General features: G+C 40.6%; 1 protein-coding gene across 8 annotated transcripts in view; it reads right to left on the bottom strand.

The window, feature by feature from the left end:
• Positions 1-27,988, bottom strand: part of ANK3 (ankyrin 3) — a 344,064-nt gene that overhangs the window by 24,753 nt on the left and 291,323 nt on the right. For 7 of the 8 annotated variants that reach the window (XM_042817684.1, XM_042817681.1, XM_042817682.1 and 4 more), the window contains 7 exons: positions 21,973-22,184; positions 19,922-20,129; positions 19,209-19,305; positions 17,739-17,967; positions 17,059-17,184; positions 16,217-16,339; positions 12,492-12,573 (listed from right to left, as the gene is read on the bottom strand). In XM_042817684.1, the coding sequence (XP_042673618.1) occupies positions 12,492-12,573; positions 16,217-16,339; positions 17,059-17,184; positions 17,739-17,967; positions 19,209-19,305; positions 19,922-20,129; positions 21,973-22,184 (1,077 nt within the window). Of the gene's footprint in view, positions 1-103; positions 7,784-12,491; positions 12,574-16,216; positions 16,340-17,058; positions 17,185-17,738; positions 17,968-19,208; positions 19,306-19,921; positions 20,130-21,972; positions 22,185-27,988 lie in introns of all 8 variants that reach the window. The other variant, XM_042817687.1, reaches the window with a different exon arrangement.

Genomic DNA, 27,988 nt, shown 5'->3' with positions numbered 1-27,988 from the left:
GTTCATGCACTAGGATCAACAAGTTGAAAGTTTTACAAACTAGGCTTGATCTCCACGAGGTGAGCCATGAGAGCTCCAGAAACCTGACTGCCTTCATTCTCACCAGTCCTCTTACTCCTCCTCCTCTCACTGTCGGCTTTTTCACTCTTTGATTTTATAGATGCTGCCTCTGTTCTCATATCTCTAGCAGACTTCGATGTAATGGAAGGCAGGTACACTTGAGTAGCTTCTGACAGTGATGTGTTCCTTGATGTACTGTCTTCTTCATCGTCAGAGACCTCTGACTGCATCTTTTTCTCTTCATCAGATAGACGATCCACAAGCTTTAATGTCTCACCACTAATTCCCTTAAAATATTCAATTGAATGTTTACACACCTCCCTAAGCTGATTTTTTTTTACTTTAACTGTTGTCATTGTGACGGAGGTAGATCTTACCTTTACTGGTAATTTAGAAGGAAGCTGTTTTGTTTTTTCTTTCTCTACCTGCTCTTGCTTTGGTAGGGCTGGAGGTTTTCTAGATAAATTACTCCTACGTGTATTTTTTACAGGAATCCTAGACCTTCCTTCTAGACAGGGAGGAGCATTATCTTGTTTTGCTTTGTCAGGCTTACTAGCCTGTCTCACTTTACTCCCTGTGTTGCTTTGGAGATTATTTTGCGGCAAGACTTCTTTTACTGAGCTGGCCTTTACAGGAAGTTTTGATTTTCCTCTAGCCCCTACCAACTCTGTTGACTTCTGCTGCTCTCCATGTGCTTTTTGTTTCTCTCTTACTCTTTGTCCTTGTGTTGTCCCTGTACCTTTTCCTGAAGTGCTTTTTGCTGGGTTAGCTTTCTGCAGGGAACATTTTGGTTCCGAATGTTCTTCTAGCACTACATTAGAGGTAATATCATCTGTAGAGACTGCAGATGAATCCAAATTGTTGTTGTTATTAAAATTATCTTTTGGAAACTCAGTGTTTTCTGTTTGCCTACAGCTTGTCTCGCTAGAAGCTGAACTCGCAATCACTGCTACAGTTTCATTTTCTAATCCCTGACCACTTGGCATCACAGCTTCTATCTTATCTGTCACTTCGCCAGGACCATCTTTCTTCAGAGTCATGGTGGAAGCAGAAATTCCCATTTTAATTGGCGTGCGCAATTTGGGATCAACTTTAGAAGCATTTACCGCTGCCGATGATTTTTCCAGTGAGTTACTACCAAGTGTTTGTTCCATGCAATCTCCACTGGCCTGGATGATGGGCTTATGTTCAACTGCTGGTGATTCTACTGGTCTCTCTAGGTTTGTTTCTACAGTGTTGTCCCCTGCCTGTGGCTGTGTGATGGCAGTGACTGTACTTTTATCCCCTTCCCCCTTGTCCCCTGACTTCCCTTCAGAAGTATGCTCACCAATCTGAAAAAATTGGAGTCTTTCTTCAACAAAATCCCTCTTGCTCATGTCAATTGCACCACTGCGAGTCATCTCAAACATCTTCCCTTCATGAAATGGGAAGGGGTTGGGCTCGCTAGTTGGCGTACTCTCATCTGTTGGAGTTCTGGCTGGAGTTGTATCAGGTGTTGTTGCTTGAGATCTGTCTTCCACTGCCAGACCAAATGGCTTTGCCTCATCATCCCTTGATTTAGTCTCAAACACTTCGTCGTCACCTCGGTTATTGGACCATGGGTCAAAATCTAGACTCTTAGTGGCCACAGTTTTGAAAGGCGTTGCAAATTCTTCATCTACTTTGTAACTGAAATATGAATCGGGAAACACAGTCCTGTCAGGGTGTCTGCCTTCCAAAGTGAAAAACTGCGCCCCTGACTTCTGCTCGCTTTTATCTCCGGCCTTTTCAGAAGCTGGACCCTTTGAAGGCACCTTGTCTTCTTCAGGGCCTACCTTCCCTTCCTCCTCAATGACTTCAAGTTTACTCTGGCTAAAGCAGCGATCAGTCTGCTTTAGAATACCTTCTGTAGTCCATACGTCCTTTTTGGTTTCAACTGCCGGACCTGCAAGTTTAGAATCACTCTCAGTTAAACCATCATCTTCATCTTGCAAATCATAACCGTCAAGAGAGTCAATCTCAGTCGCATCGGTATCATGGGAGAATTCTGCAGTGGTTGCTATGGAACACTCTGTGACAGACTGGTCATTATTATTCCCATTTTGCACTACATCATTCTGGGGTGAATCAAGCCCAACGTCAAACTCACTAGGTTTCCCAGAAGTGGGGTGTCCTAACTCTTTCTGTTTCTCAATCTTTTCAGGGGTTCTGGGTTTTGAGCTTTCTTTCTGGTCATCTTCTAGTTCTTTCAGTTTGAACGTGTACTTTTTAAGCGGAACAGGTTGATAGAGAGATTCATCATCACTGGAGTCACTGACATCTGCTCCCGGCGGCACAGGAGACGGTGGCTGTACTCTTATAACTGGCTCAGCCAGTTGACATTTGTCATGTTCATCCTGCAGGTTCACTTCTGTCATCTCCATTTCACTCTCAGTGGAACACTGAGGCTTCTTTTCTGACTCGGCTTGATCTGCATCCAGTGGTGGAGGAGGTGGGAATTCAATGTAGGCAACTCTGTTACCTTTCGGTCTTTTGTTAGAGTCCTTATTTATATGGTTAGGTAATGATTTGTCAGTCTGTGGTTCCTCAACTACTGCCTGTTTCACAGAGGTTGACTTAGCCTCTGCTTCCTCCTCTGATTCCTCAGAAACCTCAGGTATAGGACTGGGTTTGCCTGGGATATATGCTATTAGTGAGTCGGGTGTTTTAGATGTAAACTCATAACTCACTTCCTCTGAACTTGGTGTTTCTGGTGTTAAAGGGCTTTTGCCAGAGCTATCAATAAAGGACACCTGTTCTAGCGTATCATCTTCTGGACTACCTTGTGGAGAGGGAGGTTGCTTTTGCTGTCTAGCTGTGTAAAAGGTCCCCCTTGTCTCTTGCACTGTCTTACTTTCCTGACTGACAATTTTTTTAATACTTCCTTGTTGCACCTCTTTCTCATATTGCTTTCCTACTTGAACAAAACTGACATAAACCGGTAAGGTCTTAATTTCTTTCACTCCCTCTGTACTTACTAATGGTGCAACTTTATCCAAGTAATCACTGGCACCAGGGTCAACTAACTCATTCGAAGGAGATTCCTTTCCTGGACTAAATTCTAGAGAATCTGGTGATTTGCTAGGGGATATCTCAGTTTCCTCAACAGGAGGACTTAGACCTATCAAGCTCTGCTGCTTGGTAACTCTTCTAATTTCTGAATGCTTTACTTGATCATCTTCCATATAACCTATCTGCCTCTCAACTTTCTCCTTAATCACAGCTGACTGGGATACTTTAGCTGAAAGTTGATAAACACCATCAAGCACAGTTCTCTTCTCCTCAGCAATCCTTACTGGAATATGGGACACAGCAATTTCTTCTTTCCTTCTGGATATTTTATCAGCTATTTCACCGTTACGTTCCCCCTCCCTGACAACAAATTCTCTGTATAAAACCTTTTTTGAGGGAGATTTTACAGTCATTTCTTTCACTTCTTCTGAATGAATGCCATTTGCTGCCAGTTTGTGCTCTGTCAGAGTAATAAATTCAGTTTTTTTGTCAGCTTCAACATGATCAACGTGGTTTTCCTTTACTGTATCTGGAATCAGCACATGTGAAAGCTTCTCTTTTTGTGTTTTATGATTAGAAGTTCCAGGACTTTCCCAAGTCCTATAGATTTTTTTGTCCCAGTGTCCCTTTGCCGTTGAGTCTGAGCCATACACCAGGTCTTTTGTCTGTGATTCTGAAAAGTACTCTGGCACACTTGCTTCAGTTCTTTGCTTTTGTGTGTCTGAAGCACAAAATTCTTCTATAGCTTTTCCTTTACCTGGGACAAAATCTTCCTGTATTTTCACCTCTTTCTGTAAAGCTGCACTTCCATCAATGAGCTCGACTTGCTTTGCGTGTTTCTCTCTAGAATAAAACTGGTAAACCGGTAACTTACTTTCTTGCAACTTCTTTACCGGAATTTTGGACTGACTGTCCAGTTTTTTTTCCTCTTGAGTTGGGTCCTTACTCTTTGGACTTATGCTTTGTTCAAACTTCAGCCTAATAGAACTGAGTTTTGATTGCTTCAGCTGAAATCCAGCCTGTGAAACCTCAGGCACTCCAGTCTGCTGAGCACTTCTTTTGTGTTCCATAGTTTGCTTAGAGTCCTCTGCTGGTTGCACAAATATCCTTTTCTCAGGACTGCTGGGCAAACTGGACACTTTTCTTTCATCCACTTTGGGAAAGCATTTGCCATCACGTGCATGCTGTTTTGCTTTACTCCAGTCATCACCAGACGCTGATAATTCAGAGAGTAGAACCTTCTCAGGGCTGCTGCTGGCAGAGCTCTGACTAGAATGTATTTCTTTGCCATTTTTTTTATGCTGTTTTTTCTCTGGAGACTGTAGCTCATCATTCAACTTCTCTGTTTTATCCCGAAAAAACTGTGATACTTCAGTCAGTTTTTCTTCTGCCTCCTTAACAGTCCTGTCCACCCTGTCTTCATATATCAACTTTTCTCTACCTCTGTCTAATCTGTCCTCAGTAAAGCGCATCCACATTGCATGCTTTGGACTACTAACATCTCCAGTGTAGTGTAATACTGTCACTTTATCATAATGATCATCTTTAGACATTTTACCCACACCATTTTCAGATACATCTTTATAGATTTTGGAGAGAATCTCTTTTTTAGGGGCAGTAGCTACTTTTTCTCTGCATCGTTTATCAGACCCCTGTAACTCTGCACTAAGGGGTAGAGCATCAGTAACTGACTCCTCAGTATCAGACTGAGAAACATCTAGCTTTTCTGAAAGAAGCATTTTCTCAGCAAACCTGTAAGACTCCCCTCTTAGTTCTGACAACTCATCATCATGGTATTCTATTGAGTGCTGACTCAAAAGCTTCAGTGTTTTGTAAGAGTCATCAGACATGAGTTGAGCAGAACTAGGGCGACTGTCTTCTTCCTGGGACACGGGAGTGTTAACTCTAGAGGATTCCAGATAAGAAGGAAGTGACTCTTCGGCTGTGAGCTCCTCTTCTTCTTGCTGACCTTGTTCATCTGAACAAGGAAAAGCATCATGTTTTTCCAACTCTTTTAAGTTAATATCTCCCCGAGGTAAGTCTTTCTGATACACATACATTTCTTTTTCTGGATGCTTTTTTGTTTCTCTAATAATCACTTCAGTAGGTTCAGCCTGATTACCTTTTTCAATATGGACCTCTATTATTCGCTCCAGTTTGGGTTTCATTTTGCTGTCCTTCTCTGCATGTTGTGGTGAAGTTTCAGCAGACTTGCTAACATCGGCTGTTACTGATGATTTATGTTCAAACAGACCTGCCAGTTCTTTGGAAGGGTCACGTCCAGACTGAAAGGCTTTCATTATGTCATGAACAGACATAGTTTCCTCAATTCTTTCCGATGTGCTTTCAGTGCATGGAGGTTTGTGATAAACCATCCTAGTTGTCGTAGTGATGTGAGTTTCTTCTTTTACTCGGACACCTTTGCTAAGGACACACTTATGGTCATCTTCCTCACTGCTGCTAGCTTTCATTTGAAATGCTTTAACCTTCTCTTTAATAGACCCGGCAGGCTTTTGCTCCAGCTCCATGAAAGCAGGAGCAGGCTTTGCGGCCGGTAGTTCTTCTGTTTTCTGCTCTGGAATTTCTTCAGATGATGGTTCGTAGCTACGGATAACATGAACTACCTCAGTTCTTGTTTCTGTAATGACGGGAGGGATGGGTACATCATGGAAAAGTGGTTTTGGCCCTGTGCTTTCAGCGCTTTGAGGGGCAGAAGGTGTTTTTTCACTCCTTGTTTCAAAGCCACTGTCAGATAAAGGACTTTTGTCTTGATCGTGTTGAGAAAAGTCATCCGGAGACTCTAAAATTGTATCTGCTCCAAAAAAGGAATCCGCAATTTTACATAACTCCTTTTCTGATGTTGAAGGCCTCATGGAGGCAGGAGGCATTTTGAGTTTGTGTTCCTGCAAAGCAATAGCTGGCTTTAAAATGCGTTTTTGTCTCTCTTCACCTTCTTTTTTCCCCTCTTCAAACTTGTACTTTATGTTTGTTAATGAACTGCTACCGATATCATTTGCTAAGTAATCAATAACTTTTGATAAGTTATAATCCTTTTCCGACACAGTTTTAGCTTTAATTTGTGCCTTCTCTGGAACAGACATAGGAGGGCTTGTCAAAGCTTGCTGTCTTGCTTCATCAATCTCCTCTGCACTGAACTCTACCCAGTCATCCTCAGAGACATGTCCTTGATCGCTTTTAGATACTTTAGCAGACCCTTTACTTTCTAAACATACATCTTTTTTCAGAATCTCACTAACTTTTACTAAGTCCTCTTTCACTTTCTCAACAATTTTAAAAGGCTCTTCATCATCGATTCTACCCTCTTTTGGTATCTCAGGATGGAACGGTTTGTCCTCTGTGACATCTGTCTGCAATATTGCAGTCATTCTTATTAGATCCTCTTTCATTTCAGCAACATCTTTCAGTATCTCCTGACTGGAGGATAAAGAAGATGGCGTGGACAATTTGAGAGCAGAGGGTGCTAAGAACAAGGATGATTTTATTGGAGATGAAGTTCGATTAAAGGGAGGTTGCGTGCGTGCCTCTGTAGTCAATGTTTTAATAGGTGACAGTAACGCAGCAGCTGATTTTGTAAGCGGAGATGACTCTGGGAGCTTCTTTAATGCTGGTTCAGACAAAACATTGACTACAGAATATACCGGCACTGTTATTGTTGATGAAGTTACAGATGAGGTAGTTGCTGATATTGACCCAAGGGCTGTATACAAAGCACCTGCAGGAGGAGTTCTTATTGACTGGAAAGCTGATGGTGCTGAAGACACAAATGACCTGAGTGGAGAAAATGACATTGTTGAAGCAGTTGAAAACACTCTCTCAGCTGTGTCAGCAACTGCGCTAGCAGCACAACTTGCAGAATGTGCAGCTGCAGCAATCTTGTCTTGGAAAACAGCTGCAGCTTTGGATCCATTTATTAAGTTGGAAGAAGACGGGTATTTCAGCGGTGACACAGACCCATTAAGTAATGGTACATCTGTGTGCCCAGCTACATGTTTTGCTGGCGACGAGAGAGACGAGGCCATCATGACCTTAGAGGATGAAACAGCATCAACTGCTGACTTAGCAGGTGACACCACTGACTTTAGAGGGGACGATAATAGTGAGGATGCTGATGTGATGACCGATTTAAGAGGCAAACTCGAAGAGTACATGTTAATGTTGGATTTGGGGGATGCTGGAGGCGTCATGGTTATGGATGATCTCTCCAAGAGAGACCCTGCTGTAGTCACAGGAGATGTCCGAGTGGGGAATGTGGTAGTGGATGCCAGCCCTTTTAGGCTAGCAGCTTCTGTTACTGCGGGAGCTCTGACGAAAGAACCTGAAGTAACCTGCATATTGTACGGAGGCTGCGAAACCACAGTTTTTATTGGTGAGGAGATTGTCCGAAATGATCTAATCGGAGATGCTACATCACTAACAGATTTAACTGATGATGTGGTAGAAGCTCCTAATGTGGATTTGATTGGAGAAGCAGAAGAAACAGACCATATTGATTTTAATGGGGAAGCTGTAGGAGTGTTAGAGGAAGAGCTTGATAAGGAAGTGAAGCCTGATTTGGTTTGCCCAGGCACTGTAATTGGAGCTGTTGTCCATGACTGATATGGCCGTGTTGAAAAGAATGGCTTGTATGAGTAAGTAGCAGGTAGGGATCTTGTTGCTCCTGCACTCCGTTCAACTGTTTCTTAAATTGTTAAATTAAAATCAAACATAAAATCAACAAAAATGATTGGAAAACAGAGAGACCAGAGAAGAAAATCGGTCAGTAAACGTTGTAATATTACAAAAAGCAAGTACAATTGTTCGCATGAGTTAGGATGAAGGAGGCAAAAGAAGATTTAAAAAGGAAATAAATATGAATGGAGCCATACACTGACGATTGGTCCAAAACAAAAAGTAACATGAAATGAAAGACAGAAAGACATAGCAATTGAGTCTGCAAAAAGTGAAGACCAGAAAACACAAAGAAGGAATCCATAAGGTAAAAATAAAAACCACATGAAAATTCTTCTCTTACTTCCTATTGACTTTCTGACGTGCTAATTCTGAAATACTCGTATCAGTGCTCTTTTGCCTGTTTATGTATGCTTAATTTGCACAACTATTAGAATTATCCTATTAATAATTTTTGTTGATGGTGTTGTTCTATTCAGATATTGAACCTATACAAAACATAAGCTTATGTAAAATGACATTACATTACTAAAATCTTTTTTTTTTTTTTAAACCAGTCAGAACTATTTCATGCAGAACCCAAAATTCCTTTAAGTGACAGGCAATTAATGTGCAAACTGTGAAGCAACTGGAATAAAATTCAAATCTGTATCTCCCATGCATAATTCGGATATGCTTCACACTCACAAAGCCAATAAGAGCAAGAGCTTTTCTGAGTCAATATTTTATAAAATAATTAAAAAAAAAAAAAAGAAAAGGAATGTTTGCATTTGTTTTTCATGCGATATTCCTTTTGTTTGGAAAAAAAATAAGTAAAACTAAAGTAAAACTTTACATGAAATGATTTAAGAAGCATATGTCATACATCAAATACAGAAAGTATGATATATGATAAACGTGAGCAAGCAAAGCAACTGAATCAGTTTTCGTTCATGCACAATGTATCATGTCAAAACAAGCACACATTAATAAATTTTTATGCTGGATAAGCACAAATATGTAAATCTTAAAAATATCATTTCACAAGTGGCCATTAAAAGAAGAGTACACTTTTTCTACAAGATGTAGTGTCTTGGTACCTTTTGAGGAGATTTCTTGCATCAGCTCAGACAGACCTGTTCAACTTTCAATTTCTCAAAAGGTAACATTAGAAAAGCAGTCAAAGAACAATATGTTATGCAAAAAACTTCCTGGCAAGGACAAACCTGTCAACTGTTACCATCCCCCAGAACACTCAGCTTATTCATAGGCATTTCAAACAAAATCATCATCAACCACATTTTGCATCATGGGAGGTACTCATGCCAGAAGACAGCATTTCTGGGAATCCCAATACATATCCTCTGATACAATGATAACATTTAGAGAGTTGACATTGAAAGTGAATTAAAGGGTCTTTTTTTTCTTTTTTTTTTTAAACTCCTCAGTTTAAAGTTGAGTTAGAAACTGAGCTGAAATATCCAAATAACTTATTCAACAAACCTTTCTCTGAAGTAATAATTTGTCAAACTTACTTGGTCTGTCTTATAGACAGTAACTTACATGAAAGAAACTTAATAAGGCTAATACTAAACTGTTAAAACACACACAATTACAGAATTGTAAATAAGTGTTCAATATACCACAGGTCCATATCCTGCAAGGAAAAACATGCTGGTCCTACAAAAGCCAGATGAAACTCAGAAAGCAATGTGGATGGCTGGTGATGTGGCAATATTAGAACATTTAGGTTGAAGAGAGCTTGAATACTAGGCCTGACTGGCACAGCCTATTTCTAGAAATGTTTAATTTTCCCATCCTCCTCACAAATTTATTTTGAAGCACATACATACCTTTTTCTTTCCCCCGAAGAAGAAAACACTTTGTATTCCATTAAATTAATTAGACTTCATTGTGAAGATTAATTAGCAGCACCTGCTGACACTCACCAGAAGTTCATACTGCCCCAAGTCCAAAAAATAACCCCCCAAATCATTGAAAAAATAACCAACATCAAAACAACTTGTTCAGCAGTTTCAGTTTGGAAATGTCTTTAGAGGGACCCCACTGTGCTGTGTTGAGCAATTCTGCCACAACTGGTTTGTACAGTAATCAAACCAGCAAACCATCCTCTTAACTGCTCTTTATCCCTAAATCACAAAGTCAGACACATATAAGATGCTTTTTTGGTACTCTGTACAGCAGCTGAGAAGAACTGATACAAACAAAAAGGACTAATTTACAAATGTGTGCAGTTCTGACACAAGTCAAAGTAGCAGGAAAACGAGGCAGTTTTACTGTTCTGAAATAGCAAAGCAATCCCCACAATCATTCCAGACTTCAGAGTAGGGTATGATTCTAAAGAGTGTAGTTTTCAAATCAGAACAGCCTTTTTTAGTTAAAATTTAGTTTAGCTACTGGACACTGCTGGCCTTAGCAGTATCCATTCCTCTGTATCCGAGGCTATCGGAAAACACATTACTACCTTCTGTACAGCAAACTGCATTTGCTTGCAGCTGGTAACTGAAAGCACTGAGTGAACTTCAGCATGCAAATGCCCCCAGCTCCTGCTGGAGCAGTCCTGCTCCTCTACAGCTGCAAGCAGTCAGCACTGGGCAGGGTTAACCCACCACAGCTGTCCTTTTCAGTGGGAAATCTCACTGCTGGGGAGAACAGAGAAGCCCCTCTGACCTCTCCTCCCTGAGGAGGGATAAGAAGAGGTAGGCAGGAGACTACCTCACCTTCCTTGCTCTCTTCTGCCCCTACACTGGCACCAACACAAGCAGAGCAAAAAAAAAAGTTGTGTGTGTGTGCATGCCTGAACTTGTGAGAGAAAAACAGCCCAGCCTGCACTGCTACCAAAACTGAAGAGTTGTGCCATCACATTTGCTGGAAAGAGGCAGAAGTTACACACACACCTCCACCAGTGAAGCAAATGCTCTGTGGAGTAAAGCAGCCACAGCAGCCTCACTGGCTCTGTTGGGCAGCATGCTCTAGAAGAACTGTGCCTCTAAACCTGCATCATCTCCCAGCAGCATCATGTTGGTGGTGATGGTGGCAGCCAACAACTGCAAACTGTGTGCACACGAGGTGGTACTCAGGTTGTTGGCCAAACCACTGCCTGCCATCCTTCCTGGCACATACAATAATTTTTGCATGCTCTTTGAGTAGCTCACCACCACAAGTAGAAACCACTGCCTCATGGGATAGAGTAGTTAAAGAATGGTCAAGGACTTCTACTATGCCCTAACGTAAGTTTTCTTAGAATAAAGCCCATTAACTGGATTTGTTTTTTTCTTCCACTTTTTGCAAATGAGACTTAATGAACCTTTGGTGAATAAATTTTAAATAGTTTAAAACTTTTTTTTTCTTTTGTCCCCCAATGAGGCCTGAAAAACAAATTGTAAGCAGTACACACAAGCATCAAACTTATTTGAAGCAGCTCCCTTTCCACAGAATCATAGAATCACCAAGGTTGGAAAAGACCTACAAGATCACCCAGTCCAAACATCACCAATAGTTCTCACTAAACCGAGTCCCTCAACACAACATCCAAACGTTCCTTGAACACCTCCAGGGTCGGTGACTCCACCACCTCCCTGGGCAGCCCATTCCAGTGCCTGACAGCTCTTTCAGAGAAGTAGCAGAGTTTCCTAAAGTCCCCTGGTGCAGCTTGAAACCATTCCCTCGAGTCCTGTCACCAGTTATGTGAGAGAAGAAGCCCCCCCAGCTCACTACAACCTCTCTTCCGGTAGTCTCAGTTCCCAGCAAGCCTTTGACGATACCTGATGACGATACCATCAAGAAGTCTCGTAGATCTGATAGCTTCTTCAGATGTTATATGCTTGAGGTCTTCTTCCAGGTCTGAGAAGTGTAATACATTCTGGAGCACATCTGATCCAAAGAAGCCACAGATCTTATAGGGCAATTAAACAGCAGCCTTCCAGTGGAAACTCTCAAGACTCGATGAAGCTTGTCTATGGATTTTGGAATTATACCAAAGGGTCTGTTGCAGGGTAGCAACTGAGAAGTTATGAGGCAGAAAACAGATAAGAAAAAGTCTGGCAATGGGGAACAACAGCCGTCAACCTCAGGCAAGAAAGGTGAAGGAATAAAAGGTAAGCCAAATACATTGTATTTAATGAGGAAGGAAAGCAATGACACAGGTCTAGTGAAGGGGAACAAATCTAAGAGGAAGCAACATGTGGTGCCAAAGAATAGAAAGCATCTGCAGGGAACAAAGGAACAAGGGAAGAGGACAAGAAAGAGGAGGAAGATACAAAATATGTGAGAGTCTGTTTTGGCTAAGCATCTAAACATTTAAGTGTTTATCTAAATGTCATTCTCCAGTCTTGCTGAACTTTTGCATATCACTCCCTTCTGCAAAACGAAGGTATAGCAGCTAGTCTAACATCCTTAAGGGAAGAGGAACAGACTCCTTGTGAAAGCAATCTGTAATCCTATTTGTCTGGAGCTACATGGTACTTAAAAAATATATTATGTTTTTACTTAATTAGTGCATGCCATTTGCCAGTCAGGATTCTTCAAGCTCTCACAACACAAAATTTCACAGACCATCCAACAGTTTTGCTTTAGATAGCTGTTTTGTTTTTTTTTTCCTTCCCATTTGCTTTTTCTCCAAAGTGACACCAAATACAACGTTTATAGAAAAAATGTCTCTTCTTCTGAAAAATCACGTATATATGGTTTAGTATTTGGTAAGAGCAACTCACTCATTCCAGGCTCAGTCAGATAGCTGTAGCGCTTACGTAAAGCAAGGGAGACAAAGTTCTGACGCCGGTCGGCTTTCTCCATCTGCAACAAAACATAATGCTGTTTGGTACCATCCCCCATACAAAACATCATCAAACCCCAGCACGACAGGACATCCTGCAGTACACATCCCCACAAAGGAAAACTGATGCCTCCACTCAGCTTCAGGATGGTATGCTGGAGGCAAATTTGGGCAAGCAGTGAGAAATGGACAGAGCAGATCTCCATTCCTGTCTGCCATGTAATGAGTGTCAGGTGTTGTGGAGCAGGGAGCATGGCTATCAGAGGTGGCAGGCGCTTGCTATGAACAACCACCATCCTAGAGAAAGCAGGCAAGAAGCTGCAACCCTAGGAGACAATCCCATGGACTCTTTCCTTCTCAATGTCTCTGCTCACAAGGTAGAAGAGCTTAAACAGCAGACACAGTTCACGTTGTTGCCTTACTGTATTTCAATACTATGTTATCCTACCATGACTTAGCAAACTGTTTCATACTACTACAAATGGCATGATATTTTTCATTCTCTATAAAATAAACCACCTTTGACTGGAAACAGGAGATCAACACAAAAGACTACAGATGCAGACATAGAACATTCAGAGAAGTACAACTTTGATCAAATATCTCTCCCCAAATTAATTTGTCCTGGAAGCACATACACCATGATGTACACTGGCTTTTGAGTGAATACATTCAGGACAAAAAAGGCAAGGAAGGGGATTTTTCTATTTAATAGGCACAAAATGCAAAGATGCAGATTAGAAAACAGACTACTACTGTTAACTAGTAAAGTGCTCCTTTATCCTAAGTAACTGCATTCAGTGACATAGCTGCTAGTGTGATGTCTTCAATATCAGAAGTCCTTCAGAAATCAGCTCACTCGATTGTTTAGAAACAAAACTTGTTTTAGCTATATAATAGTTCACCAGGATCAAACTCTGCGGAGGCAACGTGATATAGTTGGAGTTATTATTTTAACATAATAAGGAGTGTTTTATTTCTATTTTGGTCAGCAGGTGGCTGCTGAAGTTTGTTTTCTGCCAGGAAGAGAAAAATGGTTTAAGGGATGAAGGGATCTATCTTGTGTGGTTTCCTTCTTAAGGTGATCTCAATTACTGCCATCTTAGACTAAAACCCATTCAACTTCCTGACAATCACATGTGGCAGTTTCTGGCAAACTAGGCATTTCTAAGCTGCAAATATTTAAGGTTTATTTGAAAAATATATTTATACACGATATCTAGGAATTGCTCTTGGTTATTTTGCTTTTTTAGAATGGTTTAGTTTATTTTTAGAAATAAGATAAGAGGTCTGCTCTGAAACTAATGCCCCCTATTTTATTACATTGGCTCACGATGTCAGAGATGGATGTTGGTGGGACGGCAGTAGAGGATGAACCTTCCCACCAGTATTCTGTTGTGCTGTAACAGATGACAGCAGAGAGGCAGTCATCTAACATCGAAGTGTGTATGAAACAAAGGTGTATCACTGAATTCCTCCATGTGGAAACAATGGCACCCATTCACATTTATCAATGATTCCTGAACATTTATGGAGACCAAACAGTGCATGTGAGCACTGCGAGGTAGTGAGTGGTGCATTTCAACAGTGGTGACAGCAGTGTGAAAGGCAAGCCATATTCCAGATCACAGAATCACAGAATGACCAGGGTTGGAAGGGACCTCAAGGATCATGAAGCTCCAACCCCCCTGCCACATGCAGGGCCACCAACCTCCACGTTTAGTGCTGAACCAGGCTGCCCAGGGCCCCATGCAACCTGGCCTTGAACACTTCCAAGGACGGGGCATCCACAATCTCTCTGGGCAGCCTGTTCCAGTACCTCACCACTCTCTGGGTAAAGAATTTCCCCCTGATGTCCAACCCAGATGACCATCTACAGATGTCACATCACAAAATGAAGAGTGTCTTGGTCCCCTCACATGCACAGATCAGTGGACTGCAACCAATGAACTGCATACAGAGCTGCTTACCAGCTTCTACGCATTGAAAATGATGGTGGCAAACCTAGAATATTGCAAAGCTTGTGCCAAGTGAGTCCCATGAATACACACATGGGAAGAGAAAGAATAGTGTATGCAAGTTTGTCAGGATCTATTCAACCAATCCAAGTCTGAAGGTGACACGATGCAATGTCATCACTACAAGCTGTACCCAAAACAGCTGTCCACGGAGTGGCAACACGTGAATTTCCCATTGAAGAAAAAGTTCAAGACACAGCTCTCAGTGGGTAAAGTGATGTTCACTGTTTGCAATAGGAAATAAGTGATCCTTCTGTATTTAGTGGAACTCAGACAAACCATCGACCTTGACTGCTATATTACAACACTGACTAAGCTGCACGCTCAAACTTCCAGAGTCAGGCCAGAAGACAACCTTTCTCTTGCAACAGAATAACACCAGGCCTCGTGTTAGTTTAAAGATCATGGAGCACATAGCCATTTTAGGTTGGAATGTCCACTGTATAGCCTGGATTTGGTGCTTTCTGACTTCCACCTGTTTGGGCCCATGAAAGATGGGACTGCATGAGCAACATCCTTCCAGCAACAGTGCTGTCATAGCAGCTGTGAAACAGTGGCTCACCTCCACTAGTGCAGATTTTTATGAGTGCAGCATGAGGGCTCTCGTTCATTGCTGTCAAATGTGCATAGCTACTGGAAATGATTGTGTTGAAAAAGAATGTTTTGTAGCCAAGGTTTTGCTCTATCAAATAGTGTTATTGTATTCTTTGTAGTTGTTGTAGTTTCCATGGAAATACATAGGAGGCATTACTTTCAGAGTGCCGTCCATACTATAGGCCATTGTTTTAATACCTTCTCAGATATGTGAGTTATCAAAACACTGGCAGTATTATTCCAAGAGCTAAAAATCACACAGTAAGCTCTGTGATTTTGCCAAAAATAGCCTTGGTCATTACTTTGTAATGATGCCATTTTTTTCAGAAGAAAATTAGTTAAATGTTAGACTACTGTTATTCAACACGTAGTTTATTTTTATCACATATAGTCCTGTTTTCTACATTTGTGAACTGTTTTGCAACATAATATAAGATGCTGAGGAAATGGTTATTCTGTAAGTATTACTTCAATGCCATAGCTATTTCTTTTCTATAACATATTTACTGTTCTTCACTAAATCTGAAGAAAATAAAACAGAAGACAGTGTTTATATTACCTCATCATCTTGATCTGACTCTGTTTCCTTTTGGTCCCAAGATGCATTGCAGAGACAAGGAATATTATAATGGACAGCAGGGAAAAGAATATCAGGATATGAAAAGGACCAGATTGGGAGCACAAAATGCAAGCTGATTTATAAGGCAAAGCAAATCCAAAATGCCAACACACACATAAAAAAAACTTACATCTACCGCAAATTAACATGTGACATTATTGAAAGCATAAACCTACGACTTGCAGGCTGAAGCATGAGCTGCAAACAGAATCATAAAAAATACAGGAACTTGACACCACAGTAACAAGAGACTTTAAAAGTGTTCTACAGGAAACCAATAAAACATAAATGTAAAGTCTTAACCATACTCCAAAGCATTCTCACAACTGGCATTTCACAAGTTTTCTTTATCACTAGCAGAAAAAAGACAAAGACTAGAAGAGCAAAAATAAAATCAAACCAACTCTAAGGACAATGTTTCCTAACAAATACCTTTTTGTGTGCTGGCAAAGTGATATTCAAGTTGCAAACAGCTGTTTGTGGCAGTCCTTTGGTAGTCTTTGGTTCTTTCAAAAATGATAATCGACCACAGGGTTCTTGGCTGGTGTCTCTTACCTAGAAAATAAATGTTAGTGATTTGCAGTAATTCACATATGTAGGGGAGGTTTCTGAAGGGTTTCTCTGAGTGTCCTTTCACAAGAACCTATCTAATGTTAGCGAGCTGGGGCTCGGTCTTCCCTCTGAGAAAGAAAAAAAAGAATTACCATAAATGAGTTACATCAGCCTGAAGCTTCCTGAATAGAAACAAGCTCCTGAAATCCATGTAAGAAAAGATGCTGAGTGAGTCCAACCAGATAGCAACATCCTAGTATAAAAATGATTACATTTTCAGCTCACCTTCATTTTTCTCTGCAGTGTTTTGCACTTGTGTTCAAAACCTATTTGTTTATATTTTTTTCTCACAGAAACAAGGCTAACAAAAGCTTGCATCCTTTCATGGTAATTTAGAAGTGAAGAGTTTGCATGCATATTTTGGGGATTGTTCTGCTGCACCTCTTCTTAGTCCCTGGAACACTGTGATCTAACACTGCTACTGTGGAGGTCTAACACATATGGTTTTGTTAGAAGTTTGAGAGTCCTTATCATGGGTTTTCTGGTCCTAGCTCTGTCAGCAACTCTCTTGTGGCTTCATGCAAAGCACCATCTCCACACTATTCACATATTAAACAATGACACTCACACCCTTGGGGTAAGTTAGTTCTATCTGGCTGAAAAAGTGTTATCACAGAAAAAATAAAGATCTCAGCAGATTTAGTTGGCTTGTTTTCTTTTACCTTGATAGAGAATGGCAGTCTATTTTCTTTGAAAGCGTAAAAATTAAAAACAAGCTGCTGTCCTCCTTTAGTCAAAGGGGCAAGATTTCCATAGCAATCAACGTAAATAGGCTTTCCTTCCAGAACCTATCAAAGTAATAAAAGTCAATAAAATCTCTTTTCATAGTAGATCCATGCAAGTAAATATAGCATTATTTCCCCCACCACAGTTCCTGAGTTTAGCATAAGCCCCTATTCAGAGTAAATTCAATGACAAATTACAGTCAGTGAGCATTATTGCAAGGTATTTTGAGTGCTGGCAGTTTGAGAAACTGCTACATGAGCAGCTTTTCTTCAAGAGACACTGTGTTGTTGCCAAAGTATTCACCACAGACCAGCTCTACCTGAAAAGCATGTCTGTGAGATTGGTGAGAAAGAACTGAAGGTCAATTTTCTTCAAAACCTTAAGATACTTGATACAACAGGTGCAAAACCCACCACAGACTAGCATCCATCCATGAGGGCACACCCTCATGCTTTCTCTACTTATTCTCTCTTGATATCATCTCAATAATTTTTTTGACATAGTCTTGCTGTGAACCTTTATTTAACTGAGTTTACAGTGGCTTTTGTAGGATCTACTGCCATTTGGAAAACACACAATCTGCTCATAAGGAGGAAACCAGCTGTAAGAAATATACCTCAATGTCTTTGCTTCTTGCAACTTCTTCAAAATTCTCCTGTTGCTCCAAAGTTTTGTCCACTTTGTCATCAGTCATGCAGAAGCAACGCAAATTGGATTCTACAGGGTCATTCATTTTGGCAAATATAACAAACTTTGCCATGTAAGGAACACATATTAATTCTCTGTAAAGCTGCGTTGCCAGCCCAACAGTCTCTAGTACTTGATGGCAGTCTGCAAGCCAAAATCTGAATGGGAAACAGGAAATTGTTAAATTAACTCTTTATTATGTTCAAACATAAGCCTTTAAAAAGAAAGCATGACCTATGATTTTTTTTGTCTGCTTGGCATGTGTACTGTCTCTTCAGGTATCCCAGAGCTGTGATTTTTCTTCTGTTTTCAATAGAGCCTTAAACATTCAAAAATGTGAACACCTAGCAGTGAAAGGTTGATATTTGTACTTGTCCCTTTCTATGTAAACTGTTTTTGTGAGGCAAAACTGTGCAAACAGCATATTTTTTGTGACCATATGCTATGTATATTGTAACTTGCTGGCGCTTCACTGTAAATTTGATTGTTAGGAAATCTTTGCCTAAACAGCTGCTTTGATAACACATACATACAACAAAATCATATTTCCCACCTAGACTGACTCCAAATAAGCCCTTAGTTCAGTTTCTCAAAGAGATATTATACTATAATTTCCTCCTTGCAAGATTAAGAGCTTGGTAACAATTTTGATAAAACTCAGAAATATTTTCATCCGTAGTTCATACAAGTCTTCCTTCAATATTACAGTCCTAACGCATTCGGTTTGTTCAGCCATTTGCTCCCTCTATAAAGCTCCTTGTACATGCAAATGCCATGCACCAAATGATAAACTCTTTACCTGGCATACAAATTTTCTCCCCCAGGATGTGTGATTTGTACTGAATGTCTCCAGACATCATGCAAATCCACTACGTCCATTGCAATTCATTTAAAACTTTGATTTTTTTTTTTCCCCACAAATGATATTTTTGTGAAAGTAATTTCACATCATCTTCAACTTAAAAGCCAAGGACCAGAAACTGAACCCCTTCTGCATTTTAAGAAAATATACTTCTATGAGTCCTCCATATTCTTTTACTGAACGACCATTTAAAACTTTCCTCTTCTGTTGCTGTTTGCAGAAAAACAAACCCATGTGTGGCACTGCAACCTTTAGCAAAACAGCATGTGTGACTGCCAGGAGACAGCTCCCAGCAGAAAAGGCCAAGACAAAACTTCATGTGCAACCTTAAGTGCCTGGCATGCTGATACACAGTGACAAAGAAGCATCTGGTTCATTATCGCTTCATCAGTCTTGTAAAAGTCTTAGTGAAAGCGGAAAAAAAACAAACCCACCACCATCATAAATAACCCCTTCCCTTCCTTTCTCACAACAATGCACACTGTTAATCACAGAACACTATTCTCTGGCAGCATTTGACAAATTCTGCTACCTTACCTGGCTGAAACATTGGTTGTGAAGGAGACACAGTCATTAGAAAACGTCAGAGGAGTTGTGCCTGTGATGTCCTCCCACTGCGCAGGTGAAGTACCTCCTGTGTACATATATATACATAAACCATATGTATAAACCATAAACCATATACACCATCTATAAACCATAGAGATATTTTCTTTCAAACATCAAGCAAATGCAGACTATGTAGAACATTTCAGTCAAAATACTTTGCTTCACACAGCAAATGACTGCACAGACTATCATGTTTTCCAACAGGTAAACTACATGTTACAGATTTAACGTATGTTAAATACCAGGAAATGGTGTGATGTCAGAAAGGTACATTCCCTACAGTCAATAGTGAAAGTCTCCCTTTGATATCAGCTAAGCAGAATTACTTCGGCAAACTAATTTATTGATAACTATATGTAATAGCCAGGTTGAAATTCTTTGTACTAGCTAAATATAAAGGAGTATTTATTATCTGTTGTCCAGAGTTCTTTTAAAACAGCATGAGACAAGACTAAAGGCCCAGGGAAAAAGTGAGAGGCTTTCAGGTGACCTGAGCTGGCTTTGCCCAGAGGAACTGATCTGAAATCTACTGGACCAACCAACTTCCTGTTACTGGAAGGAACAACTTATACAGCTATATGAGTGGGTACAGAGGCACTGTTGCCACAGAAAGCTTTTCAAAGAGCATGATTTTCTCTAACCTGTAATGCTACATAAAAGTCGAAGGCTGGGTGTCGTGTCTCCTTTGTACCCATTGGTTACACCTTCTCCTGATGGAGGTGGCACAGGAATTGTCATGGTTATTGGCTTATGAAATTTTCTTCTTCTTGGCTCCACTGTGACAATGGGACTGAAAGTTGCCTTGTTTCCAAGGATTTTCTTAACAATTTCCTCTGGAACTGGTTGAGCCTGTCAACATAGAGAAAACAGTTTAAAGAAGAGCTACAAATTGACTGTACACACGCAGAACTGTTTTCCAACACATAACTTTATTTTCCTTAAATTTTCTCCAGAATTTTATTTCATCTTCTCTTATAGCTCTCGTGTGATTAGTAGTACAATTCATACTTCAGCATTATTCTTAAAAGCCCACTTGTGATTTCCTAAGAACTAACTTTGTTGATAAAAGCTATAAATCTCAGAGGGCTGTCTGCAGTTTTTGCTGAGAAGTTTTCAGAGCTTGCTCATTTGAAATTTACTGTGATGTGTGACATCACAGAAAATTTCAAAATGCAAGTGCAGCCTTATTTTGTTACAAGGGTCTTGAGAGGTGAGGACTACACACACTCTCTCAGATGCTGAACAGTTCTCACATCTCTGCATCTTCTCACTTCTTTTTGTGCACAAATCCATGCACAGAAGGAACACCGTGTACCCCTGATCTGCCTTTGTCTTCAGTGCTTCATATGCTATTTTGCTATCAATTATTAGTAGACAAATATTTGAGTCAAATTTATACAGAATACAAATAGTTGCCTTAAGCTGAGCTATAAGTGATTTTCAGACTTTCCACATCCATTTTTGTACCTTCAGAGATTTCTTAACTTTTTACTGGTAGAAAAAAAGAATGAGTACAGGAAGAAATGCTGTAGAATTTTAGCAGTTTTTGTTATCTGAGATTTGAACTCAGAACTAACATGGGTTTTTGCAATTGCTTTTTAAAATAAATTCAACTCCCTATTTAAATCAGGCTGAACTGTAACTTGCTGCATTAAACTACAAATTGTATTGATATTCAAAGAATAGGTGGTCATATTGCAATTTCAACAGTGATAACACTGCATGTGGAGATAATATGTTTCCTTCACTCCAGCTAGCTCTGGAAAGACAGCTGAAGAACAGTAACAGTAGAGCTTCCAGTTTCTCAGGATTAATAGTCTTTCTTTGAAATATTGTTAGCAGATGAGAAATGTTCCAGGGTATGAGGAAAGGCTGAGTAATCTGGATCTGTTGAGCCTGGGGAAAAGAAGACTGAGAGGGGATCCAATAAATGTATATAAATATCTAAAGGGAGGTGGGAGGCAAATGGATGAGGCCAGGCTCTTCTTGGGGGTGCAAAGAGATAGAAATAAGGTGTAACGGCCTAAAGCTCAAACATAGGAAGTTCTATACAAACATGCAGAAGAATTTTAAGGTAGTGGTGACAGCACTGGAACAGGCCGCCCAGAGGAGTTGTGGAGTTTCCCTACCCGTGTGACCTATTGTAGGGTACCCGCTTTGACAAGGGGTTGCACTCAATTTCTTGAGGTCCCTTCCAACCCCTGCAATCCTGTGATTTCCAAGCACTGGGATTCAAACCAGCATCCCTGTTTCATGAACCCATCACACTCATCAGGTTATTAAGAAATTTTAAGCAATAATCAACAGAACTCAATGAAAAGATACATTCTACAAAGTATTTCTCCACTTTTCAGGCAGTTTGTTCAAGGACAGGTCAAGCTATTTGCTCCTTCCAGATTCCATCCACTGCTAGAAACACCATGACCTAAGCTACAACAGATGTATATAGAATGTACATAGCTGCCACTTAGCCACAGGAGACCGGACTGCAGAGCAGCTGTGCAGCTCACAGGAGACTGCCACTAAGGCTTGTTGTGGCTCCAGACCTTTGCCTATTCTCTCCATCCTAAGTGATATGCCAGGTGACAATAAAAGAGTAGCTAGGTTTTTGCCACACAGTGGAGGACCGTCCTTTACCCACAGCAAAGAAGCACAGAGCGCACAGGTGACAAGATGATGAGGGCACCCTTACCTGGAGTCCCACACGGATTCTTTTGGTTAGAGCACCCTCGGGGAAGGACGCCTGGACACGTGGCACCGTTGTGCTGCTCAGCACGCCGCCCTCTGGGCCAATTTGGTTACTTTCTTGCTTGATTCGTGAAACCACTGCAAAGTACTGAGGGAAATCCTTTGTGACAATCCTACAGATACGCTTCTTCTCTAGCTCCTCAACACTGTCCAGCTCTGGAGGGAGAAGACAGGTAAAACAGGCTCATATCAGATATATCTACCAGCTTGCAAGGTTTTTAACTTGCATTTATATCTTGAGAAGATTTTAAACATTTATTTACTATAGGAAAAACAAACACAACAGTGCTATTAATTATCAAGCATTGGTTTGCTCTGGGAACTTTTGCATATATCTTAACTCTCAAGCTCTCAGCACTGGACACACAGATATGCCAGAACACTGAAGCACATGACAGCTGCCCTGGGATGGCAGGTTGTTCACTGGAGCCCACTGAGATGCAGAGGAGACTGTCAAGCTTCTTTTCTCTCATTTACATCTGGAAGCACAGAAGTAAACTGATCATTCTGAGTAAACTTTCCAGAGATGTTTATTTCCTGCCTCCTCCCTCACACAGCTCTGGCACACAGAAAAGCACAGAAAATTGCAGGCAGTTCATGAACAAACTGTACACCAAGTGTAAAGACACCTGGAACAGAAACAGGACAGCAATAAGGAGAGCCCAGTGCCACATTCCCAGCACATAGGGTCACCAGAGTGCAGAAAGGGGCATAGTATATCCACTCATAGCAATTAAGTAGATCTTATGTAAGTATGTGCACAGAGGAAAACTGTGATGTGCGACAGCTACGAAACTGTAGCTATGTGTATATATATCCCCTAATGAAATCTCCGTGATACAGACAAAGGCAGGTAATTACATGACTGTCATGCATTTCTCGTGTAATTTTGTTACACTCTACCTTCTTAGATATTTCTGGGCTTTCCTCCAGCACTCCACAAGATGCCACTCTTATTTTCCTCCTTAAAAAAAGTACCATGATTCTAAACAAGAAAGTTCACTGCTCAGAAGATGACATTTCTACCAGATGCAGTAAGAGAAAGCTGGAGGACCAAAATAAGTACTATGACAATGGACACTTGTACAATTATTTACTTGGCTGAGACATTTTGCTCCTCTGAGCATGTAAGCTCAATTTCAAGTCCAAAAAATTTGAATATAAATTTGGTAAAATGTCAAGTTTTCCATTTTAAAACCTTCAATGGCTAATTTAAATTAATTGCTCAGTGTTACTGTGGATCATACAAACCTACCAGAAGAGGATAATTTCTTATCATAATGTCAGCTTCCATTTACTTTGACTCAGAGATGATATCTGAAGCCCCCTAATTAATTAGGTATTCTGCCTGCAGCCTCTGGAAGCAATGGCTTGTGCTGGGGACAAACTGGATTCTTAAATTCCCAGGCAGGTATAATCTTGATTGGTAAATCCTGTGTGTTCTTGCGTCAGTTGCTGGAGAATAAGTGCACTGTAAAATGCTCACTGAGATAGAGGATAATTAAAATTCTCCTGCAGTAGAAATTTTTATATAAGAACAAAGCCCTCTGAAAGCCCTCTGTAGCCTGGCAGGCACTCTCCTTTAGAAATGGAAGATGCACAGATAAGAGTGGCAAAACAACAGCCAGGCATGGTGAGGAGTTTGATCACATACACGGAAATTATGTTGGATATGTATCTGAGCTTTTACATGGATTTGCCCCCTAGAAAAACAAAGAAAGGAAATAAAAAATAAGACCAGAAAATGAACAATCTTTAGCTGCCTCTCCACACATGTAAAGAATGCAGCATTAGCATGACAGAATTAAAGAAACAGAGACAACACGGCTTGGGAAAGTCACTTTCCCAAACACACCTCATACATTTTACAGCTACAGAAATACTCCATCATTACTATTTTCCTCACCAGCTGATGCTTCATTACTGTGCAGTGCATTTCAATTAAAAAACTGAAAGGTTTTGTTTTCTTATACTTAAATCACAGAGGAAATACGCTATACACCTCATCTTACAGCAAAACAGAGAGAAATAAAGCAGAAAAGTAATGGCAGAATCGGGAGCATTCTTCCAGTGTCATGCTCTGGTATTGTGCTAATAGTCCAAAAAACACCTACTGCCATTAAGTTTTGGTAGGTCAACAGAAGGGTACACGCGTGCTCCTTGCAGAGGTCTTCTCCTGCCACCCAAATGTAAGATATGCTTATCCTAACGTAGCTGGTGGGAGCAAGTACCCAGAGATGAGGATAGAGGAAAGGAAAGGAGAGAGAAAGAAAGATTGCTTCTGTAGTCCCTTCAGCCCACTTGAGTGCTATAGGTCCTGGACAGGAGAGGAGAAATCTAGTTGTGTCCTCTAGGATCAGAGGGGGACCTCACGTAGGCTAGCTCAGGTCAAGGACAGCAATCACACCAGTTCTGCCAGGTGTGAGGCAGCTGTGGATCAAATTAATTCCTTCTCTGATTCTTTCTTACATTCAGGTAAAGTGTTTTCTGACTGCAAATGGAATTAGAGAAGTCCCAGAACACCTGCTTCATGACCTTCAAAGTGTCTTTATGTGATCCAGGATTGTACTTCTCTTACTACGGCCATACAAGTTTTGCTCACGTCTAAAAAGTAAATCCCACAGTTATTTAGCAGACCAAACAGCTCTTGGAGTTTTGCAACCCTCCTACAGCTCTGGTTAGAGCAGAGCTGACCTAGTCGCTGTACAGACAATGAAAGACAGAACAAACTTATGACACCAGTTTCTCCAGTAAGGAAACTGTTGTAATAAAGACGAAACACCCAGCAGGCAGTGCTCACATGGAAAATTACTGGAGATGGACAGATGCAAAAAGGGGAAGGGGCAAAGAAAAACAGAGAGTGCTGACACTTAAAAATGCTGGCAAGTCACTCTCTCAGCTTCACTATACAGAACTGGACACTTCCAATACCACAGCTAGCAAGGAAGTCTCATCTTCAAATGAGGCAATGTTCTTTACATACTCCTTTGCCTATTTAAGCAGTTTCTTATCTTGCTGTTCACAGCATGAGGTTTAACAGTGGTAAGTTTAAAAGCTTTTCTTGGAAACGTGGCAAAATCACTGCAGCGATTTATGGCGGTATTTTAAAATTCAAGCATAAACAAGGTCATTCTGGTCTTATCTGTAGATTTGAAGAACTATTTATGCAAAGACTCCTGCTTCACATCTGAAACCACACTGTGCAGCTGCAAGCATACTGTAGCCACAAATACATGCATTGCTTGGCTCACTCACTAGCTTGCAATTGTCCATCAAAAGTTTAGCTACCCTGGTGTGTGCATTTATGCTCACAGTTTGTCTACAGGTATAGAAAGGTCCCTGTAAAAGGAGCAAGAACGTAAAAAGCAAACACACATTAGACCTAAAAGAAGACCTGATTAAATGTAACCTATTTATAAGACAGAGAGCTTTTTCCTATATATGTATGTACACGCATATATTTTACTTGATTTTATTTTAAATAAACGTACTAGAGGTAAGAGCTGTGAATTACTACCCTCACACCCAGAATCAAGCTCATTCTATTCCAAAAAGGAACCCATGTAATGCTGATGCAACTACAGGTATAGCACTATCTTCTGAAAAAAATTAATTAAACAGAATTAATAAAATTAATCTAAACAGAAACCTGATGGTACCAAAGGAACTGACTCTTTGCATCACAATATACTGCTCTTCCATGGTAATAAAAGTTTTGCCATTATTTAATTCTACATTTAGTACCCTGAAGTATTGCCTCCTGTTCTGGATTATTGTGAGTCTCTGACAAGTTTTTCCAGCAGATGGTGCTGCTTCCAGTAAAGAACAGGCAGATTTTCAGTAGTCCCCACGGAGGGAGAGCAAAGATGTCCTCACTCTCATCCCCGCTGGCTGAGCAGAGCAGAGCAGGGAAAAGGACAATTAAACCAGAAAAGCAGACTGCATCTTTAAAAGTCAGCACATCAACTAGTCGAGAACACAAGTCTGACTGTGCTCCTTCCACACAGATAGAAAGAACCACTGAAACACAGCATGTCTAACACATAATAGAACAACTGCTTTTAACAGTTTTTTCTGCTTTTAACAGAAAAAATGGCTATTCCTGCAGCATGTTATTTGGAGGCGACTGCGTGAATTTCCGTCCAGTGAGACATTAAATTTTTAGAAATTACTGAGCATCTAGATGGTCATCTTTTTACTTCAGTTCAAAGATTGCTTCTGCCTCCAGATTTCATACCTGGAATCAACTTCTTCCAAAGCCATGGCTTCTGAGATACAAAACATTGCTTCAGAGCCAAGTCCAACTGAGATATATCACAATAATCCAGAAAAAAATAAGATAAAAAATGCTTGTAATTCTAGAAATCTGCATTTTATGTCAGCACTTGGAATTTTTTTTTAAGTAGAAAAGGTCTCCTTTGAGCAGGACAGAATTTTGTCAAGGCCCTTGTACTATTTTAATTCAGGGTTTTTTGTTTCTTTTTCTTTCCCAATTAAAGAAGGATTTAGAGAAAATGAATTGAACGAGTAATCAACACAGTGCTCTGAGCACACACTGAGCAACACACTGCTCATGACCGCAGTATTTATTTGTCCTTTTTCTCTCATAAATGATTGTCTGTGTTGGTAGACTACTTTTCTGTAGCTTGGAATTTAAGATGCCTAGTGCCCATGGTACTTTCCGTGACTCAGACTGTACTTAGAGCACTAATTTCAAACAGCAGTACCCTGGAAGGTAAGAGCCACCTGAAGTCCTTAGGAGTTGTAATCTGGCTCCAAATTTTGAAGCTTATTATTTTACGCTCCAAGTACAGAAGAGTCCATGCCCACCTCACCCAAAGTGATTTTATTTTCAATACGTGATTTTTCTATATGGCACCTCTGGGACCTCTTTCATAAGCAGTGTGAGTTGGAGCACTTCAGAACAGTGCTTTGTGCCTAGATTTCCTATTCCCAAACTGAACTCAACTCAGCTTGGAAAGCACACAAAGCAAATGAGCAAATTGTTAATCATTTCTGACTACCTCATCATGGACAAGGCACAGATACCTTACCCAAATGCCAAGCCTTTATTTCCTGTCTCGTATTGTAGTGCACAGAGAAGCAGCCGCCGCTGGTGAGATCTTTCGTTCAGAAAGGCTACTGCCTTCAATTCTGGAGCAGTTCTTACCTAAGCAACACCATCCTTGGTCATGCTTCACTGCTTTTAGGTACTTTTCTGTGACAAGATTTATCACATTTTTCCAAACCCAGTGACCCAACATCCGCAGCGTTTCTGCCTCAGAGCTTGTTGGTTCTATTAGATTTATTATACAGCTACATTAAGTAGTCATGTAATGAACACATCCTCCTCCTCTTTTTACATGCTTAGGTGCAGCTCAAGTAGTTCAAAATGACAATATTACACTAGCCCATTCTGCAAATTCCTATCTCAGATATCCAGATGCTAATCTCATATCTCAGATGCCCAGGGAACCTCTCACAACTGTTTTCCTTTCCATGTTTTCAAAGCTCGCTTTTTACTAAGGCTGCCCTCTTTAAACAAGGGAGACCAAGATCAAAGGCAGAGCTGGCTCACAGATAATTCTCATAGCTGCCATCCAAATCTGATCATTATCTTCAAACACTTCTGCCAATGATGGAAGAACTTTCCTGCAGCTTGTACCTCACTGCACAGTGACTTTCTGGAAGATGTTATCCACAGAAAATCCTGTGGATAAACCCTTATAGAAAAATGAAGTCCAAACTTCAGGCCATTTCATTCACAGTCAGATGCAAAGAGCTAGAGTAATGTTTTATCAACACAAGCGCTGAAAAATACTTGCTGGGAAAAGAAAGCAGTGGTGCCAAGGACTCTCTGCAGCCCCAGCCTGGCCTTGCTCACAACACGTCCGCAGGGACCATCTGTCACAGCATCTTCTGATGCACTGAGTACAGCTGAGCCCTCTCTTCTTCAGGGA

The sequence above is a fragment of the Centrocercus urophasianus genome, unplaced genomic scaffold, assembly GCF_019232065.1.
Source record: "Centrocercus urophasianus isolate 14NV4802_14NV808 unplaced genomic scaffold, USGS_Curo_1.0 seq_17, whole genome shotgun sequence".
Lineage (NCBI taxonomy): Eukaryota > Metazoa > Chordata > Aves > Galliformes > Phasianidae > Centrocercus > Centrocercus urophasianus.
This window is presented reverse-complemented; position numbering and strand designations above follow the sequence as displayed.